The sequence below is a fragment of the Mirounga angustirostris genome, unplaced genomic scaffold (assembly GCF_029215605.1).
Source record: "Mirounga angustirostris isolate CCGP_5_RB_7025 unplaced genomic scaffold, mMirAng1.0.hap1 SCAF_17, whole genome shotgun sequence".
Lineage (NCBI taxonomy): Eukaryota > Metazoa > Chordata > Mammalia > Carnivora > Phocidae > Mirounga > Mirounga angustirostris.
Window position 1 is genome coordinate 24,918,238 of NW_026991725.1, and position 19,821 is coordinate 24,938,058.

General features: G+C 57.4%; 1 protein-coding gene and 1 long non-coding RNA gene across 2 annotated transcripts in view; one reads left to right on the forward strand and one right to left on the reverse strand.

Annotated features, from left to right (window-relative positions):
- Positions 1–17,034, forward strand: part of LOC135362933 (uncharacterized) — a 36,160-nt gene extending 19,126 nt beyond the window's left edge. Inside the window, exon 3 of the long non-coding RNA XR_010408397.1 lies at positions 15,479–17,034. This is a non-coding gene — a long non-coding RNA (uncharacterized LOC135362933). The remainder of the gene's footprint in view (positions 1–15,478) is intronic.
- NEUROD2 (neuronal differentiation 2) lies at positions 109–1,685 on the reverse strand. Its single transcript, XM_045888082.3, has one exon. It carries the CDS (start codon positions 1,683–1,685, stop codon positions 534–536), a length of 1,152 nt encoding a protein of 383 aa, XP_045744038.1. The 3' UTR covers positions 109–533.
- Positions 17,035–19,821: the final 2,787 nt, after the last annotated feature.

A 19,821-nucleotide genomic window follows, 5' to 3' on the forward strand; every position in this document is an offset into this window, starting at 1 on the left:
GCGCCCTTTTGCCCTCTTCAAGAAAGAGGGGGCGCCCGGCTCCTTTCTGCCTCGGCAGCTCGGTGTCTGTTATTATAATAATAATAATAATAATAATAATAATAATAATAATAACAACAACAACAACGACAACAATAGAGGGAAAACAGTATCCCACAGCTCAGCTGCCCCCTTGCCAAGGCCTTTGGGCCTGCAGGGGGGAAGGGGAGGAGGAAACCTAAGTGTAGGGATTGGGAAATGGGGGTGGTCTCCAGGGAGTGCCCTAAGAGGGGTCCCTGGAGAACCACCCCTGGGAAAGAGGAGGAAACCCCTTGGGGAGAGAGAAGGCGAGTCCCCTGGGGGAAGCGAGGCCCCTGGGATGGGCCACCCACAGGTAAGAGGACTGCACTGCCCAGGAGAGGGTCAGTACCGGCGGCCAGCTCCCCGTGCCCGGCGCCAGGATAGGTGGGGGTCTCCTTGCGCTCGGGCGGGGGGGGGCCGGAGCAGGGGTGCGGGCAAAGGCAAAAGAAAAAGAAAGGGGCAGGCGCGAGGTCTCAGTTATGGAAAAACGCATTGAGCTCCTCGTACATGGGGCCCCGGTCGTGGTGAAGGTGCATATCGTAAGACAAGAGATTCTCCGAGTGGACGCCCCCGCGCACAGCCGACGAGCCGAAGACCAGCCCGTGGCCGGTGGGCCGCGAGCCGGGCAGCGCCGAGTAGTGCATAGAATAGTGGTAGCTCTTCTCGTGGTCGGGCGACGAGTCCTGCTTGAGCGAGAAGTTGCCATTGAGACAGAGCGGGGGGCTGAGCGGGCCCTCGTACTCGGAGCTGTTGTAGTCCGGGCTCGCGCCGCCGCCGCCCGCCGCCGCATACAGTGTCTCGTAGGCGGCGCAGTAGCCGTGGGTCCGCAGGGCGTGCGCCGCACCGCCCCCCAGGCCGCCCGCCGCCTGGCACTGGGCGCCCGCCAGGCGCGAGCACGGGTACGGGTAGGGGTGCATGGCGAACGGGCCACCCGAGCCGTGGAAGCGGCCCGTGCCGTCGGCGCCCTGCTCCGTGAGGAAGTTGCGCGAGTTGAGCTGCAGGCAGCCGGCCACCAGGTTGGTGGTGGGCTGCGACAGACCCTTGCACAGCGTCTGCACGTAGGACACCAGGTCGGGCCGCTTGCCGGAGCGCAGGATCTCCGAGAGCGCCCAGATGTAGTTCTTGGCTAGGCGCAGCGTCTCGATCTTGGACAGCTTCTGTGTCTTGGAGTAGCAGGGCACCACCTTCCGCAGGTTGTCCAGCGCCGCGTTCAGGTCGTGCATGCGGTTGCGCTCCCGCGCGTTCGCCTTCTGCCGCCGCAGCTTGGAGCGCTCCAGGCGCGCCTTGGTCATCTTGCGCTTCTTGGGCCCGCGCTTCTTGGGCCGCTCGCCCTCTGCCTCGTCCAGCCCTTCCTCCTCCTCCTCTTCCTCCTCCTCCTCGCCCCCCAGCTCGCCTTCCTCCTTGACCTCGGCCAGGGCGGCCTCCGGCACCTCGTCTGCACGGAGAGGGACTGGCTTGGCAGCCCGGGCGGGCCCCGGAGCCCCGGGCCCCGGAGGCGGCGGCGGCGGCGGCGGCGGCGCGTCGCCCTTGTCGCTCCTCGGCTCGTCCTCGTCGCCGTCGCCCCAGCTGGCGAACTTGGGCACGTCCGAGAGGAGACCGGGCTCGCTGAACAGGCGGGTCAGCATGGTGCCTGAGGGCGCCCCGCGGGCGGGAAGGGGAGACAGCACAGAGTGAGGGGCGCGCTGGGGTCACGTCGCCCCCCCCAACCTGCCTCCACCCCCGAGTCCGGTGTGGGTTCCTGCCCAGGGGGCCCTGGCTGCCCACCTCCTCCGCCTGCCCCGCCCAGAGCCGGCCCAGCCCTGCCCCGGCGGCCCGCCCGGGATCTCGGCCCAGGCCCTCTCCGCGGCGCTGGGCCCCGGCTCCGCCCCTTGCCTGAATGAGGGGCCGCCGCCCGCGCTCGGGGCTTCTCGGGGTCAGGGCAGGGACCGCGTCGGGGCTTTAGGAAAGCGACATCTTCGCGAGGGGAGGCGGCGCGCTCGCCCTGAACGCCGGTTCTCTCCTGGCGGTGGAGGAAGGCTGGGCGGCCGCGGGTGGGGACAGCTGCCCAGCTCGGCGGCTCTGGCGGCCCGGGCCCCTCGGCCCCGCTCCCCCACCCTTTCCGCGGCTCTCACCCCCACGCTCCCTAATCCAATTTGCAACTTGGCCTCGCGCCGCCCTCGGCTCGGCCCCCACCCCCGCAGCCCCAATTCCAGAGGCGGGAGGATCGTCTCTTCTAGCCGTGGCGTCCCCAGCTCCCCGAGCCGGCTCCGGGCGGAGAGGACCGAGGAACCCGGGCGTGGGGAGGAGACGGGGAGAAGCGAGCCCCGTCCGTCTCCCCTGCGGTCAGGGACCCCTTTCCCCGCTTCAAACTGCCTCCCTCCCTCACGACTCTTCAGATCTCGTTATATTTCGGGGTTGATGGGTGGGGGAGAAATCAAATTTGTTTGCTTTTCTTTTTTTCCTTTTTTCTTTTCTTTTCCTTCTTTTTTTTTTTTTTGGTGGTGAGGAAAGGTCGCAGGTTCCTCTGGGACAACCATGGGGGGGTCCCCATCTCAGCCTCTTCCCTGCCCCCCCATGATCCTGCTTTTCTCCCCAAACCCATCGCAGGCAAAGACGCCTCCCTCCGCAGCCCCCTGAGCTGCAGCCCCTAGGGGAGAGGTAACCCAGGGCACCTCTGATGCCCACCCTATGAGGGGGCATCGTCCCAGGAAGGGGGTTTGGGGACCCTCTTGTCGGGCCGAAGCAGCCGCCCTCCCCCTCCCCCCCCCCATCCGGCGGGTCAGATCCAGCTCCCTTTCGGACAACTTACCTCGGAGAGGAGTCAAGGGGAGAGGGGAGGGGAGGGGGGGGAGGGGGGCAAGAGAGAGAGGGGGGAGAAGAGGAATCTTCTCGCTTATTTCATTGTTCCCCCATCTTCAGGGAGCGGGGGCAGCGGCTCCTCAAGGCGGCGGGCGCCGGCGTCTTCAGAGCGCCATGCGAACCGCGGAGCGAGTGTGGCATCTCTACCAGGCGGGGTACCAGCCTCTATGCCAGGCCATATGGGCTTGGCACGTCACGGGCAGCAGCTATCACATGAGAGACGGTGATTGGCATGCGTCTGCATTGGGGGAGAGCCGGCTCCCCCGGGACCCGCCGCCATCTGTCACTCTCTACTCCAAAAAAAAAAAAAAAAAATTAAATAAATAAAGGAAATAAATAAATATCTCTGCCGCCCTCCCCTCCCCGCCCAACGCAGGGAAAGCAGGGATTGAGAGGGAGGTGGGAGGAGTTGCCCCCCTCTGATGTAGAGCCCCCCACATGGGAACAATGGGGTGGCAAGCCTGGAAATTGGGGGTGTGTGGTGGCCCCCAATTCTATGCTCCCTCCAGGGTCCTGCTCTGTCCATTTCCTCCCTTGCAGGCCCCCAAAGGTGGGTCAGAGACCAAATCCTCAGGTCTGGAGAAGGGACCTCTGCGCTTGCCCCCACTCCCCAGGAGGATCCCCGCAGCCACAAAGGGACAGCTGAGGCCCCCTCCCAGGGTGGGCGTGGGGGGTGTCCCTGGCCCAACCCCATAGGTAGATGTTGGCACCATGCCATCCCTCATCCCTGTCTGCCCCTCCCCCACCCACCCCCACGCACACACAACATATGTGGCTGAACGAAATTCAAACCAAGGAAAAGACAGAGAAAAGGAAAGACTTGCCTGGATGTCTGTGCCTCTGTATGGGCGTGTGTGTGTCTGTGGGGACATGTGTGTGTATCTGTGGAGTCAGCCTATGGGAGAGATTTCCTTGGGTGTTTGGGGGAATATGCATGTTGAGGTGGGGGTGGAGAAGAGCCTCTGGAACAAGCCTGTGCACCCACCATTGGGAGTGAGGGAGAGGGTCTCAGTCCGGATTCCTAACCCAGAAACCTCTCACTCGTCACCCCCCCCCACCTCCTCCCCTGCTAGACAAGCAACCATCCCACCAGTGGCTTTCTCTCCTGGCTTTCTGACTTATTGAAGGGAGGAGGAGGGGGCTGGGCTGGAAATTGCCTGAAGTTCCTGGAGAAGACTCAGCATTCTCCTCCCCCTACAAAAAATACTGAAAATACTGAAGCCAACTCCAGCAATCTTGAGAGGGACAAAGGGGAGGTGGGTCAGACAGGTGTCTTGATAAAGAAGGTAGGAAATTGCTGTTTTTTTCTTACAGCTCACCTTTCAACTCTCTCACTGGGCCAGACACAGATACAAATGGCACAAATTGAGGGGGTAGCTTTAGACACACATACACACACACACACACACACACACACACACCCCTGTGCCTCACCCTGTGGCGCAGAAAGTGGAAAGACATCCTGACTCAGACATGTGTGTGAGCAGGTAATCACAACCCGGTGAGAAAGACCCTTGCACACACCCTGATTCAGCATTTGTGTGTTTCAGATCCACATTCCCTGTCCCTCCCATCCTCCAGCTTACATAGACAACTTCAGTTCTATCTTCCGCACACACACTTCGATGTCAACCATATGCCAAGCACTGTGGTGGCACAATGATGAGCAAGGCAGGGGCTTTGCTCTCAGTCTGGGCAGGTACCGTTTTCTCCCTCAGGGAGCCTCCAAAGGGAACCTCGGGCTGGTAAGACACTGATTGGATCCTTGGTAGAATGAATTAGGTTTCAGATAGAAGCATATACCATGGCTAAGGAGGCCTTGGAGAAGAGGGGCTGGTGCTGTCTGAAGCTCTCAGGGATAGCTGACCGGGAACTAAAAGGAGCCTCAGAATGAATAGCCCCAATGCGTTTTTTCCCCCCTGAGACCCACAGAGGGGGACTGTCTTGCCCAGGAACACACCATTGGAGAGCAGAACCAGACCTAAAACCTAGGGGCTTGACTCCCAGCCAAGTGCTCCTTCCACAAACCCATAATCTGCCTCAGTGGTCTCCAAGGATGAGAAGCCAATGCTAAGTTCTCCACCATTCATGCGTGGATCTTAGGTCTGGGAAGGTAGAATCCTACCTATGGCAGATGGTCTAGGGCGCTCTGGGCATGGCCAGAGGGAGAGGCGAAGGGATAGGCCTCAGGTGGGCCGAGACTCAGGAATGCCATCCAGCCCCTCTCCAAATTTGAGCACAGCCTCAAAAGCTTTACTGTCCCTTTACTGAGGGTGGGGTCTTCAATCCTGACATGGGGTCCTTCCCCTCAAGGCTCCCAGCCATATGATATTTTGGTTACATTCACATGCTTTGGGCTCTGATTTCTCCCCAACCCCACTTACTAGCGTCAAAGAATGCTAACTACCTTGAGCAGGTTGCATACTGTCTCTCAGTCTTGATTTCCCCATCTGTAAAATGGGGATAATTATACTACACCTCATAGAGCTGCTGTTGGTACTAAATGGGATAATACCCATAATGAGGTAGCACAGGGCCAGTGATATAGTGAGTATTCAATAAGTGCCATCTCTGATTTTTATTAAAGCCTCTTATAAACTGTAACATGCTCTACCATATTAATTTCTTGCACATACCCACACACACATGCAGAATGCTTTGTCTATATAGGAATTGAGTTTTTGTTGAATTAGTGGGTGAATGAATGGATGCGTAAGAGAATGAATACTTCTTTGGGGGAGAGAGACACACCCTGCCTTCTCCTCTGAGGGATGGGTTAAGCTACCAGGGGTCTCATAGACCCCTACCAGCTTTGCTTTCTGCTCAGAGCAGGAAGAAATACCTTGTTCGGGATAAGGGGGCCCTTGGGAAGTCTCTCCATCTCTCCCGGTCTCCTGTTAAGAATGACCTCAGCTCGGGCGCCTGGGTGGCTCAGTTGGTTAAGCGACTGCCTTCGGCTTAGGTCATGATCCTGGAGTCCCGGGATCCAGTCCCGCATCGGGCTCCCTGCTTGGCGGGGAGGCTGCTTCTCCCTCTGACCCTCCTCTCTCTCATGCTCTCTGTCTCTCATTCTCTCTCTCTCTCTCAAATAAATAAATAAAATCTTAAAAAAAAAAAAAAAAAGAATGACCTCAGCTCTCTGGGTCTGAGAAGGTCCTCTCAACCCCCCACAAGAGGAGGCCTGGGGGTGGGGGTGGGCATGCTGGAGGGTATGGGCAGCTTCATCCCTCTAGGTCTGTTTCCTGCCCCTGTCTTTTCTTCCTTCAGAAAAATGGAACAAGTTTTTCTCACTCGACACGTTTCAACTTTTTTTTTAGAAGATACAATAAAAAACAGGGGAAAATTGGAACAGAGGGAGGTGTGGGATGGGCCAGCCTCAGACACAGGCTTGGAAGAGGTACCACACACACGTGTCCACATCCACACGAACAAGCATGAACATACAGGGACACGCGTGCTCCTCTCTGTTCACCCAGAGATGCGGAGATGCAGTGACGGAGAGACAGAAAGAGCCAGAAATGGAAGGAAGGAGACGGAAGGAGAAGGACACCCAGAGATGCCATCTGTTCCTCCCCCTGGCATTGGGGGAAGGGAGTTGGTGAGGGGCCTAGTCCCCTCTGGGTCTCTGAGAGGGAAAGGGGAGTGAAGGGTACCTCAGCCAGGCCTGCAAGACTCCCTTTCTACTGCCCACCCCCATGGAGGGAGCTGGGAGCGGGGGTCTGAGGTTCCCATGGAGACATAGCCCCATCCCAAGGGAGGCCACAGTCTGGGCACCTAAAATGGCTGCCTCAGAGGGGTGGCGGCCATTTTGTGCAGACTTAGGTCCTGATGGGGGGCAGGGGGGAGGCAGGCAGAGAGAGAGAGAGGGAGGGGACGGGTCATTCCTGAGCAGTCTAGGGGAATCTTGCTCAGGGGACAGGATGAAGGTTCTGTAAAGCTGCTCTCATTACACCCCCTGCTCCATCAAGGTAAAGACATACACACAGATCTGTAAAGGCTCCACTCCATTCTGTCACCCCGAAGGACACCTAGCCAGCCAGCCGCCGCCACCACCACCACCACCATGCCCCAAATATAAGACTGGTGGGGGCAAGCGTGCTGGAGGAGACTTGACTTCCCACCAAAGTGCCAAGCCATGAGGAGCAGGTGCATTAGAACCCAGGTGTCCCTTCTCTGGCCGAGGCCATCTAAAGCCATGTCCTAGGGCCCCCCCCCCCCCGCTGAAGTGGGCAGGCAGGTGAAGAATGAGGGTGGGTGCACGGTGAGGAGGGGGCAGCCCGTTCTCCTCACCCCCACCTCCGATTTGAGGGGAAGAGCAGGAATTTAGAGATCCTCTGAGGGCCCGGGTCTGCTGGCATGAGCTGTGCTGTGGGGGGAGGAGGAGGGGAGGGGGCAGGCTGGCACTGCCCAGACGGCGCCCGTTCCATCCGTTCAGGGTGCCTGAAGCTTCCTCCTGAAGCATAAGAGCACCTGCCACCCCCTTCCCCAGCTCCCTATCCCACCTCAAGTCCAAAAGGGCTTTGGGGGGAGGGGGACCTGCCGCTTCTTCCTGGCTCTGGGGTGGGCACCTGCCCCGCTGCCCCCTCCCCCGCCCGCCGCAGTGTTCTGGGGAGCGGCGGGCACGCCAGATGGCGTGGCTGAGAATGCGACGTTGCCGGGAGGTGAGGGCTGGCACGGGTGAGATGCGGCTGCGTGCCTTGTGGTGCCATGGGGGAGGGGGAGGGGAGGACCAGGGAGGTGTAGCCCCCCTCCTCCGTGCTGACCTCCTGTCCTGACCTCTAGCTCCCTACCAGATTCTCCTTTGCCCTCACCCTGGCCTCCCATTCGGGGCCTAGACCCCACCCGAAGCTGGGTGGGCACACACCCATGGGGCCAGGCATGATGCTGAGAGTCCTGGGGCAGAACCCTGCTGCGCCCTTCTCCCTCCCCACGCTGCCTCCGACCCGGGACAAAGAGCGATGGGGGTGGGGAGCCGTCTCATCCTCCTGAAAAACCAGCCCCCTCAGGATTGTTCCCTTGCTCCAAGAGTAGAGTGGCCTTTGCCCCATAACCTTTGACTTCTGGCTTCTGAGCCCTGTTCTTTTAAGAGCTGCTTCCCTGATGGGCACTGGTCTCTGAGTCTCCCTTTCATCAAACTTATCCTCATTCCGCACAAGGATGGCTCCTGGATGATGGACACCTCCTCCTGGGAGCCTTCCCAGAAACTCCCCAGGCAGGGCAGCTTCAATCCTTATCACCCCCTGTTAGGAGGATCCGTTTACCCATGTCTCCCTGACTTGACTGTGGGAGCTACTTGCTTTAGATCTCAGTAGTCTAGTGCTTCGCACAGGTTGTACTGACTTGGTGCTCAATAAATGCTTGTCGTGGGGCGCCTGGGTGGCTCAGTTGGTTAGGCGACTGCTTTCAGCTCAGGTCATGATCCTGGAGTCCCGGGATCGAGTCCCGCATCGGGCTCCCTGCTCGGCGGGGGGTCTGCTTCTCCCTCTGATCCTCCCCCTCTCATGCTCTCTGTCTCCCATTCTCTCTCTCAGATAAATAAATAAAATCTTTAAAAAAATAAAAAAAATAAAAAATAAATGCTTGTCGTGTTAATGACTGGCTGAGAGAGTTTGGGGGTACTGGAGCCTTTCTCCAGAGAATCTCCTGAAGCAGTAAGGCCCAGGGTCCCTGGTGAAGCTCAGAACCCCCAGGCGTCTCCTCTGGCCTTTTGCCCAAATTTCAGTCTGGGGAGCTGGACTTGAGATGGGGGGTCACAGAGACCCCCCCAAAGTGGACCTCAGAGAGAGGGCATGGGGGAGGTGAGGCTGAGCCTGGGAGTGGTTGGCTTCCATTCACTGGGCACCAAGCTCTGGTAATGAGGTCACAGAGGCCCCACAGCGCCCCCCCCCCACCCCAGAGTGGTCCCTTCCCAGCTACAGATCCCCTGCTCTGGCCTCACACCTCTCAGCAGCCTCAGAGCCCCCCCCCCCCCCCCCCCCCCCCCCGCTCCGACCTGCATCCCTGCATGGGTAAATGCAACTCCCCAGAGGGGGGCAGGGAGCTGAGGTCCAGGGACAAAGCTGAGTTCCACTCCCACTGCCTTTTCCTCTTTGCTGTTGCTACTCTCCAAAGCCACCGCCCCCAATATCTCAGACGCCTTCTGTCTTATGGGCCCTGTGCAGGCTCTCCTCCCCCCGTGAAGCCCCTACTGCCCACGGGGTCTTGGTCCTCAGGCTTCCCGCACAGGACCAAGGCTACCCATCCTGCCCATCCTGCCTGACACGTGGTATGCAGCCATCTTCATTGGCTTCCCATAACCCCTAGGAGCAGGCCACACTCCTTAGGGATACTCCTAACCAGGCTGCTGCCCAATTCTCACCGACACTGTCCCTGCCTTGAACCCTGCCCCTCAGTGGCTCAAAGCTGCTTCTGCTTTCACAAGCCTCCTGCCTGTGAGTCTTTGTCCCTGTTGTTTCTTTGGTCTGCAGCGCCCTCTCCCCTTTGCTCGCCTTTTAAGCCTAAGCATCACTTCCTTCAGGAAGTCTCTCTGGGTTAGATGCCCCTACCCAGTTTCCTCTAATGCTTTCTGCACACTTCTACCCAGGCAAAGGTATTGACCTTTGCCTTATCGGTCTCTCCCCTCTGACGGCACGTTCCTCGAAGGCAGGAAGTGGGCCCAGAGCCTGGCACGCAGAATATCCTCAATAGGTTGGGGCACCAAAGGCCTGGCTGCCACTGTTAGACCAGGTGTCAGTGGCAGCCTAGGAACTGAAGGCTGCAGGAGGGCAGAACACCCACCCACAGGAAGCCCCTCCTGAAACCCTCCCTCCTTTGCCCTCAGCCTCCCCACCAATCCTGGAATTGACAGGCCATGTCAGTCTTCCTCTCTGTAAAATGGGCATGATAATTACAATAAAACCAGCCTGTCAGGACTATCGTGTCAAAGGCTAACAGGTATGAAAATGCTGCCTCAGCCCCCGGCCCTGTCCAGATACGGCTGATTCTGCCCCAAGCCCCTGGTCAGCTTTAGTTTTTAAAATCTTTGTTCCTGGAGCTCTGGTCCTCAGTGTTCCAAGTGAGTGGTCAGGACATCCTGCCCCTGCTGTTCCAAGGGTCCACACAGGAAGGCAGTTAGACGAAGAGGGAGTTCAAGGTGGCCAAAAGAGCACCTGTCTTAGCAGGGTCTTGATCTTGGTCAGATCCCACAACCCTCTGCTTCCTCATCTGCAAAATGGGACTAGTGCCACCTGCCCACTTGCTTACCTTCCTCAGGACTAACGGGAGGACAGAAAAGACAGCCACTTATGAAGCGCACTTGGGGGTGGTTAGGTCCTGATTAATGGGGGATGGTAAGCCCCCATGAGGTAGTGAAGGGCGTTGCTAAGAGCAGAGGACAGCGTGTGTGTCCTGGGCTCTCTTTTCCCCTGGTGGGCTCTGCAGAGAACTTCCTTGCGACTTGGGCATTTCCTGGCTCCCCCCCGCCCCGCGGAAATCAGAGCCAGACATCTGGGCTGCAGACTTTTGGGGACCTGATACTGGACAGTTTTCTGATGCCTCTCTTGAGCCCAGCATGGGTGTGGGGCACCAGAGGCTGGCCTTGGGCACAGGGGACTCCCACCTGCAGCAGTGCTGGTGCTCACAGGAGGACAGCCCCAAGAGGCCATGGTGGGGGGAGGAAATGGCCAGGAGGTTTCTATTTAACCAGATACCTCCTGGCTCAGCCCCTGGGACAGTGGAGCCCAGGACAGTGTGAATGAGACTTAGCCACTGCTTTCCTACTTCACTACCCTGTAGGGTGGGCACAGGGAGGGAAGGGAGGAGACTAGGGGGAGGAGCCTCGTGGACCGACGCCCATTTGACAGATAAGGAAACCACAGCACAGACAGGAAGAGTAACTTGCCTGATGTCACACAATAAATAAGTGACATAGCTGGAGCTAGAAACTAGGACCCCAATTCCTGCTTTGGGGTCCTCCTGTCGCTGGGGCCTCAGAGCCCTCTATAAAAATGTAGTATGTAAACCAGAATAACGTAATGACAATGCTGAGCGTTATCTGTACCAGACACTGGGCTTCCCGTGCATTATCTTACTTCATTCTCCCCCGGACCTCAGAGGCAGGATTACTATTAACCCCACTTAAAGACAAGAACGCTGAAGCACAGAGAGGTTGGGGTCGAGGTTGCCGTGCCAACATCACACAGCTAGGACGTTGCAGACGCGGGATCTGAACCAAGCTCGGACTCTCGGTCCGAGCTCTCTTTCACTTACAGACTGTCCAGCTTTCTCTGAAAGTCCCACTCTCGCCACGCTGTGGGACCAGCAGCCCCTGTGATAGAGGGAAAAGGAGGGTGCCCTGGGAAGAGCTGGTGCCCAGGGTCTGCCCTTCATCCAGGCCCCAGTCACAAGAGACAGTCTCCACAGGTCTGCTCACGGGTGGGTGGGGGCTCCTTCCCTACACAGGGAGAGGCCGTCACATTAAACATGCTTCCCTCTTCCCCCAGCTCTTTCAGGAGCTGCCCTCCTTGCCCTTGCAGGTTCAGTGAGGGGCTTCTTCCACCAGGAAGCCCTCCCTGATGTCCTGTCACTTCCTCTTCTGGCCCTCGGCACCACGTCGCGCACGTGGGGATGGACGGACCCGCTGGATCAGCTTTACTCCTGATCACCAGCCGCCTGTCACACCTTTCTGTTCCCGTCTGTGAAATGGGAATAAGGAGCCCTACCTCACAGAATCTGTGTGAGATGAGAAGCGAAGCGGCATCCTATGAGGAAGCCCCTGGCACCCAGAGGGACCCTGCCACTCGCTCCTTCTCCTCCTTGTCCTTCTCCTCCTGGCTTTCTCCCTGTTCTCGCCTCACCGCCCCCGCCCGGCGCCTGGCACAGGGCCCGGCGCGCCCCAGCCGCCCAATCCCCGCTCGCAGCCTGACTTCCTGCCCGCCAGGCTCCCTCGGCACGTGCCCCGCGCCCCCCCCCCCGCGCCCCCGCCCCCGCCCGGGGATGCGCCACCTCCTGAGCGGCCCCGCGCGCGCCCTCTCGTCCGCGGCCCGGCTCCGGCCGCCGCTGACCTCCCGGAAGGGGGTCCAGCGGGCGGCTCGCAGGTGGGGTCGGCGAGGGCGGCGGCGGCGGGAAGAGGACGCTGCCCCTTTAAGGTGCCACCGCCGCGTGGCAGGCAAACAGCTTGTGCCAGCCCCATTCCGCCCGGCTCCGCTCGCAACCAGAAACACAATGCATAACAATCAGGCGCGCGCTTGGAGCCGTGCCACGCGGCGGGGGCGGGGCGGGGCCGCGGGCGGGGCGGGGGCGCCCGGGTCGCGACCCCCGACCAGCGTCCTGCGGCCGCGGGCGGACCCAGGCCTGGCGCTCCCCTGCGCCGCGGCTCTGCGCCCCAGCGAGGCGCCCCTGCGCCCCGGCGCCCCCCGCCCCCGCTCGTCTCCCCCTCCCTCCCCGCCTTCGCGCTCCCTACAAAGTTCATTCCCACTAACTCTTTTCCAGGCCACTTCCCCCTCACATCTGACAATCCGGGGCCCCTCATTCTCCCAGTAATCACTCCACTGCACTAATTGCACATGCAAATATGCAAATGCGTATTAATTAATTACTATACTAATTAGTTCTGTGGTATTTGCGAGTAATAAATCATTGGATGGGAGCGAGGAAGCTGGAGACCTGGCCCATTTTCATTCTGCATAAAATTTTAATGGTTTCTCTGGCTGATCCGGGACGGCAGCGCGCGGAGAGGCTCTTAAAGGGCCAGTGGCGGCGGGAAGGGGCAGGGGCGGGGAGCGCGGGGCGACCCGGGCGGCGCTGGTGCCCAGGGCGGTCTTGGAGACGCAGCCCACGCCCTGCACTGGCGGGCTCCAGCTTGGGGTTGGCTTTTCCCCTCCCCTCCGGGGCTAAGTGTCCTCCCCGGAGGCTTCAAAGGAGAGAATCCGGGCGGGAAAGAGGAGGCTGAGCTCTTTTTCTTTAAGAAAGGAAAGAGGGCAAGGAGCTGTGAGAGGCCAATGCCAAGGCCTTTGGGGCCCCCGGGAGACAGGAATGAAGAGTCCATCCTCAGGACGGCTGAGTAAACTGAGGCACTGGAAAGGCCAAGGTTAGCTCTCACCCCTTGCCTGTCCCCAGGGGAAGGGAGCTACAAGGATGGCCTCGGCCCCAGTCTTTCCATGTCTCTGGTGGGGGCGACACAGGAAAGGGGGCCACCCAGGAAAGCCTCCAGCTTTCTCTTTCCACATGATCAAACTACTGCCCCGCCCCGTGGGCACCAGCTGGCACCCTGGCAGAGCCGTCCTGAGCTTGAGTGGGCCCCGGGGACCTTGCTTTATTTCCAGGAGGTAGTCAGAACCTGGGCACAGGGAGGGGTCTGGCTGCTTTGCAGGACCATTGACACGGGAAGCCAGCGGGTTGTGCCTCCCGATCGTGCCCAGGCCAGAGGATGCCAGAAGAGGGAACACTTTAGTAGAGGCTGCAGGTCTTCCCTGAGCCGCGGTCCCCAGTACCAGGGTCTCCAGTCTGGGTCATGCTTACCTTCCAGTCTTCTGCCATCAACAAGCCCCTTGGTGGGGCAAAGCCCAAAGGGGGTCAATGCTCTGGTGGGGCCAATAATAGTAACAGCAACTAACAGTGCTATTAATTCAGGCTTTCTGAGAGCTCTAGATGTCTCATGACCACCCAGTGACATAGGTTCTGTTACACTGTCCATCTTATGGATGGACAAACAGGGGCACCGGAAGGTCAAGCGACTTGCCCAAGGTCACTCAGCGGCGAGTAGAGAAGTGGAATTTGAATGCAGGTGGTCCAGCTCTGGCATCTGGGTTCTTGCCATCATACTCTGCCACCTCTCTCTCTACTACCATGTCCTCAGCACCTGCTGAGAGCCAGGCCCTGTGCTGAGACAATGTCCTATCACAATGTCCTATCCAGCCCTCACAACGACCCAGAAGGTAGGTTCTGGGATTTTCCCCATTCCAGAGCTGGGGAACCCATGACTCAGAGAGGTTGACTAAGTTGCTCTGGCCACACAGGGAGGATGTAGCAAGGCCAGGTTTGCTCCCAGCCTGTGTGACAGTAGTTGAGCAGGCTCTCAGATGCCCCTCCCATCCCACTGGGGGTGAGGCACGATGGGGTCATGGTAGCCCCTGCTGAGTAGGGAACAAGAGAAGGAAGGGATTTCAGTTAGACTGTGGGGAGGACTTTCTTCTGGAGAGGTGGGGGCTCTGGAGCTGGAGTGGGGTGGAGGCTATTCCTTCTTTCCTGAAAACCAGGCTGCAGAAGGCCCCTGGCTACTGGAGGGGCAAGGGGTGGGGGTGGGGTTAGAGGGATGGGAGGAGAACAGAATGAGAAAGTCCAGGCACAACGATATTACTCCAGAATCCTGGTGATTGTTGTTGTTGTTGTTTTTGCTAATTTTGGCCCCACCCCACCTACCTGCCCCCACCCCTTCTTCTGGAAATCTCCCGAACACCTCCACCCCAAGATTTGCTACTTGAGGGGACCCAAGAAATCCAGTCTCTGCTCTTTCCAGCAGGGGGGTGGAGATATAGCACTATCACTCTGTACGAGCTTACTATGTGCCAGGCACTTGATGTGCATCAACTTGTTTAATTTTCACAATTCTATAATCAGTATTCCTATTTTATCAATGGAGACAGGGAGGAAGAAAAGAGAGGTTAAGTTACTTGCTCAAGGTCACACAGCTAGTAAGCGGGAGAGTAGGATTTGAAACTCCCAACTTGGTAGGCTCTACCACCCTGCTCCCCCTTCCCTGCTGAGCTCCTGTGGCTACAGGGGCATGGCCAGATTGACCCCCTTGCCCAGTGGAGTCAGGGATCACAGTAGCAGCAGGCTTTTGGGGGGGTGCATTTGGAACTGGCAGATGCAAAGATAAAGAACATGCCTCCCGCCTATCATTCACACAGCCCTCCACCCCATGTGGATTTTCATGGTGCCCTTTACATGCTAGTACAAGTTGGGTAAGGTGAATGCTCAGGACGCCCAGATCCCTCTTCTCATTATCCTGGGGATGGGCATCCCCCCAGAGTGGGAGGCTATCCCAGCATTCCCCTATCAGCCCTCCCTTGACAGAACAGCAGGGTCAGGGAGTCAGTTCGCTGCAGGTCAGGCGGACCACCCAGATCCAGGGAATTGAGGTTCCAGCTCTCAGGGAGCAGCCCAGGGTCCTTTTCCCTCCCAGTGTCTCAGGGGAACTCCCTTAGGGAATCTGGACACCCTCACTCCCAAGCCCTAAGAAAACCTTTGACACCTACCTTCTGAGCCTGGGAGTCCCGGGGGAGGAGGGTGTAGGGCATTGGGAGGGATGGCCTTTGGGCTGCAGCCCAAAGGAAAGAAAGGAAATCCATCCTCTCCCCTCTACTCCACCAAAGCCCAGAGAAGCTGGGTTCATCAGGGTTCCCCCCCTACACGCTCAGTTCCGGGGAGAATGGGGTGCAAGTTGGGGAGTTGAGGGGAAGAGGCAGGAGGCTCTGAGCTTCTCCACGCAGCCCTCAGGGCCGGGTGCCTGGGCAGGAGGAGGGGGCAGAGCAGCTGCTGGCGATTTATTAAGCAGTCACGGAAAAATTGGTTTATAAATTAACAGCTGTTTTAACTTTAGGGCCTCTTCTTCAGGGAATGGAAGCAGCCGACTGGACCGGGATCGGAGTGTGTGTGAGGGCTGGTGGAGGGGGTAGGAGGCGGTGGGTTCCGGCAGCTGGCAATCTTCGGGAGCAGCCTCAGCTGGCACCTCGGGGGGCACCAGGCAGTGGCCAGAGCAGGGGGTCTCCAGGTGCCCGGGGCTGAGGCTGCCCCCACTGTGGGCTGCCTGCTTGCTCACTCTTTTCAACAACATCCTACCTGAGGGCGCCCGAGGGCAGAGACGCCGCTGTACTCATGTCTGCCACCAGAGGGCAGCCTCCACACATGGATTTCTGCTCCCCAGCCCTCTCTGGTCCCCCTGTGTGGGTCCCAACTGGGCTGGAGAGAAACCCGGTCCAAGGCGGAGCAACAGAGAAGCCTGGTCCAGTGCATGCAAGCAATCTTCTACTCACCCATCTTGAATGTATTAAAGGCAGCCGTAAAGAGTGAGAGCTCTGGAATCAGACTGTTTTCTTGTGAACCCAGTGAACCCTCTGGGCAAAAGGGTCAATTGCCTAATCTGTAAAATGGAATGAGCCTCATTTACCTAATCTGTAAAATGGAATGATACTAATGAGGCTTAAATGAGATCATACATATAAAAGGCCTAGCTCAGGGCCCAACACAAAGTAAATGCTCCATATATGTCACCCATTGACAATTTCTATGACTTGCGTATTCATCCATCCATTCATTCCTCAGTCCATCCCTCTCGGCCTGTAGCACCTCCTGTATACTGGGCCCTCTGGCAGGCAGGTGATGGTGCAAAGACAAATGGTGGGAAGGACACTTCTCAAAACAGTGTGTTGAGTTATGATACACCCACTGAACAGGGAGGGAAGGTTGACTTGGATGGGCAAAAGAGAACGTTTTGGGGTGATGAAAATGTTCTATATCTGTGTTGTGGTATACTCATATGTTGTTTAAAATTCTCAAAAACTCATAGAAATGCATATCTTGGGGGCACCTGGGTGGTTCAGTCGGTTAGGTGACCGACTCTTGATATGACCTCAGGTCTTATCTCAGGGTCCTGGTTCAAGCCCTAAATTGGGCTCTGCGCTGGGAGTGGAACTTACTTAAAAAAAAAAAAAAAAAGGAGGGGTGCCTGGGTGGCTCAGTCGTTAAGCGTCCACCTTTGGTTCAGGTCATGATCCCATAGTCCTGGGATCGAGCCCCACATGGGGCTCCCTGCTCAGCAGGAAGCCTGCTTCTCCCTCTCCCACTCCCCCTGCTCGTGTTTCCTCTCTCATTGTGTCTCTCTCTGTCAAATAAATAAATAAAATCTTAAAAAAAAAAGGAAAGAAAAGACAAGAAAAGAAGGAAAGAAATATATATATTTGATGGGGGGGGGGCAGAGAGAGAGGGAGAGAGAAACTCAAGCAGACTCCGCAATGAGCGTGGGGCCAGAAGCAAGGCTCCATCCCACAACCTGAGATCTCGACCTGAGCTGAAACCAAAAGTCCAAGACTTAACCGACTGTACCACCTAGGAGCCCCTAAATGTATATTTTGAAATGGTACATTTTATTGTATAAAAAACTCTGATTCAATAAAGTTGATTTTTTTAAAAGATTTTATTTATTTATTTGAGAGACAGAATGAGAGAGAGAGCACATGAGAGGGGGGAGAGTCAGAGGGAGAAGCAGACTCCCTGCTGAGCAGGGAGCCCGATGCGGGACCCGATCCCGGGACTCCAGGATCATGACCTGAGCTGAAGGCAGTCGCTCAACCAACTGAGCCACCCAGGCGCCCTAAAGTTGATTTTTTAAAAAAGATTTATCTATCTGAGAGAGAGAGAGCACGAGCAGGGGCGAGGGTGGGCAGAGGGAGAAGCAGGCTCCCCGCTGAGCAGGGAGCCCGATGTGGGACTCCATCCCAGGACTCTCAGATCATGACTTGAGCCAAAGGCAGACACTTAACCGACTGAACCACCCAGGCACCCCCCAATAAGGTTGATTTTTTAAAAAGCACCCAATTCGGTAGGCAAAGGGATGGGTGATGGATGAATAAATGAACGAATGAATGAATATGTCGAATGAATGTTTCAGATGACGGCCCATCTGTCCTGATACCACTGTTTCCTGGCTGAGAGTGCCCTTGTCCTCTCTTCTTGTCCACGGGTTTCCCCAGAGGCGGGCCTTGGAATTCGCCCCTCCTCCCTCTCCCTCTCCCCACCAACAGCTTCGGCAGGGAAAGATGCCCCGGTGTGCCCAGCTAGTGCTCCCCGGCTTCTCTAAGGTTGCTGCCCAGGGCTTCCGGGGCCTCCCTTCCAGCTGCCACGTGCCAACCGGCCAGCTCTGCTCAGCTCCGTGGTGCCAAGGTCACGGGTATGATGCCCAACTACAGACCGGCAGTACCAGCCGCTCAGCCGCCCAAACCCTGGCCGACTCCGCCACCTGCTGGCCTTTCCCGTAACCGCACCCCTGAACTCCAGGGAAGCTAGACTTGACTGCACACCTACCAGGAGGAGTACAGCGCTGGGCTGGGGGCTTTACTCGCTTTATCCTATTGAATCGTCCCAGCTACCATGTGAGGTGGGCTTTGAAATACGAGGAAACTGAGGCAAAGAGAGGGTAAGATTTTATCTAAGATCACACAGTAAATTATAGATCCAAATTTCCTACCCAGGTCTGTCCAACTCCTCAGTGTATGTTCTGTCCACCTGACCGTATCTTGCTTGGGGGAAGGGAGGGAATATTCTCGACCTTCCACTCTCCCCAACTCCCAGAAGGAAGGCAAAGGCCTCACACCTCCCTTCCAGATTCACCTTCCAGAGAAGGTGAATGTAGTGTCTCCTGAACGCTGGGCCGTGTGGCAGCAAGCAGGTAATGATGGGAAGAGAAACGGTGAGAAGGACATGTCTCAAAATAGTGTGTTGAGACCTATGACACATTAATGGACACACTACAATTCTTATTTCTGTCTGTCCAAGCAGAAAGACCCACAGTTCAATCAGAGTTAAGTCAAACCAGGTCTTGATTTTGTTTCTTGGACCCAACCGCCTGTGCTTCTAACTCAAGAATAATAACTGAGGAGTGGCACATTATTTTTACATCTCATTTGCATATGATTAATTCTAAGTCAAAGAGAATGGAGGTCACCCTGGCCCCTTGCTTCTTAGTCCCCCACCCCCATGTGCCTGACCCTGGCCACATCTCCCAGCTCCCGCGAGGGCTCCCCCACCCTCACAAGTCCCACCCCACCCCTTGCCCCTGACCGCATCCCCCCAGCTCCCAGAAGTCCTGTTCCCTTCCTCCTCCTTCACCCACGCAGCCCCCGCCACCTGGCCGCCCACCTGAAAAACTTTTCCCCAAGTTCTTGAGAAGTCGCGTAGGATCCAGGAGAGAAAAATCAAAGTAATAAAACCTCATTTAATTCCTAACAGAGGGCAGAACTGTGAGCTGCAATTATCTTAATGCTGAGCTATTTTTACTCTCTTTCCATCTCTGTCTCCTGCTTCTCTCCATGGTGAGGCTTTCTTTCTCCCTTTGTCTCTCCATCTCTCACATGTGTTTTCTCTCTTTTCACTTTGTCCTGCCTCCCCACCTCTCTCTCACCTCCTGTCTCTGTCATCCTTCTTCCCTTCCTCCCCCTTCCTGTCTGTCCCTGTGCCTGTTCCTTTGTCAGCCAGGCTTCCCCACCCCTTGTGGCCCAGGTTTTGCAGCCAGAGCTGTGGGGGCCTGGGCGAAGGCTGGGGGAAGAGGGTAAAAACCCTCCCCTCCACCCCAAAGAGCCCATCTTCCAGGCCTAGCTCAGAGGGGGAGTCTACCTTCCAGCTACCCCAGCCTGGGTCAGGGGAATTTTTCCCTCATGGTCTCCCAGAGCACCAATCCTTTTGGCAGAACCTCCATAGATGAGTCCTCCCTGGTCAAATGAGCCTAGCTGCCATGGTCCCCAAGGCTTTCTCACTCTGATGGGCTCTGAGGTGTGACTGGTAGTGATGCCTCCCTGTCCCTGTCCTCTTGTCACCCACCCAGCTGTCCTCTGTCCCCCTTCGCCCTGCTCCAGGACTTTCCCACTTCCCCAGCCCTGGAAGCCACAGGCGCCTCACCCTCACCTTGGCCCAGTGGCCACTCAGGTATACATGCCCTTCCTGTGCCCCTCTGACTTTCAGGACCTCCTTATTTACCCTCTCAAGGCACTGCCAAACTGCTCTTTGCCACTCCCCAGCACACTGCACCTGGAAGAGGGGTCTAGGCCAAGCCAGGGGCTGCCAGAGATGCCCACACCCCTGGGTCACGACCCAGCATCTGGCCGTTTCCCTGACAAGTATATAAGTCAACAAACACAGTGGGATTTGAACCAGGCCTGGGATTGGGGATTG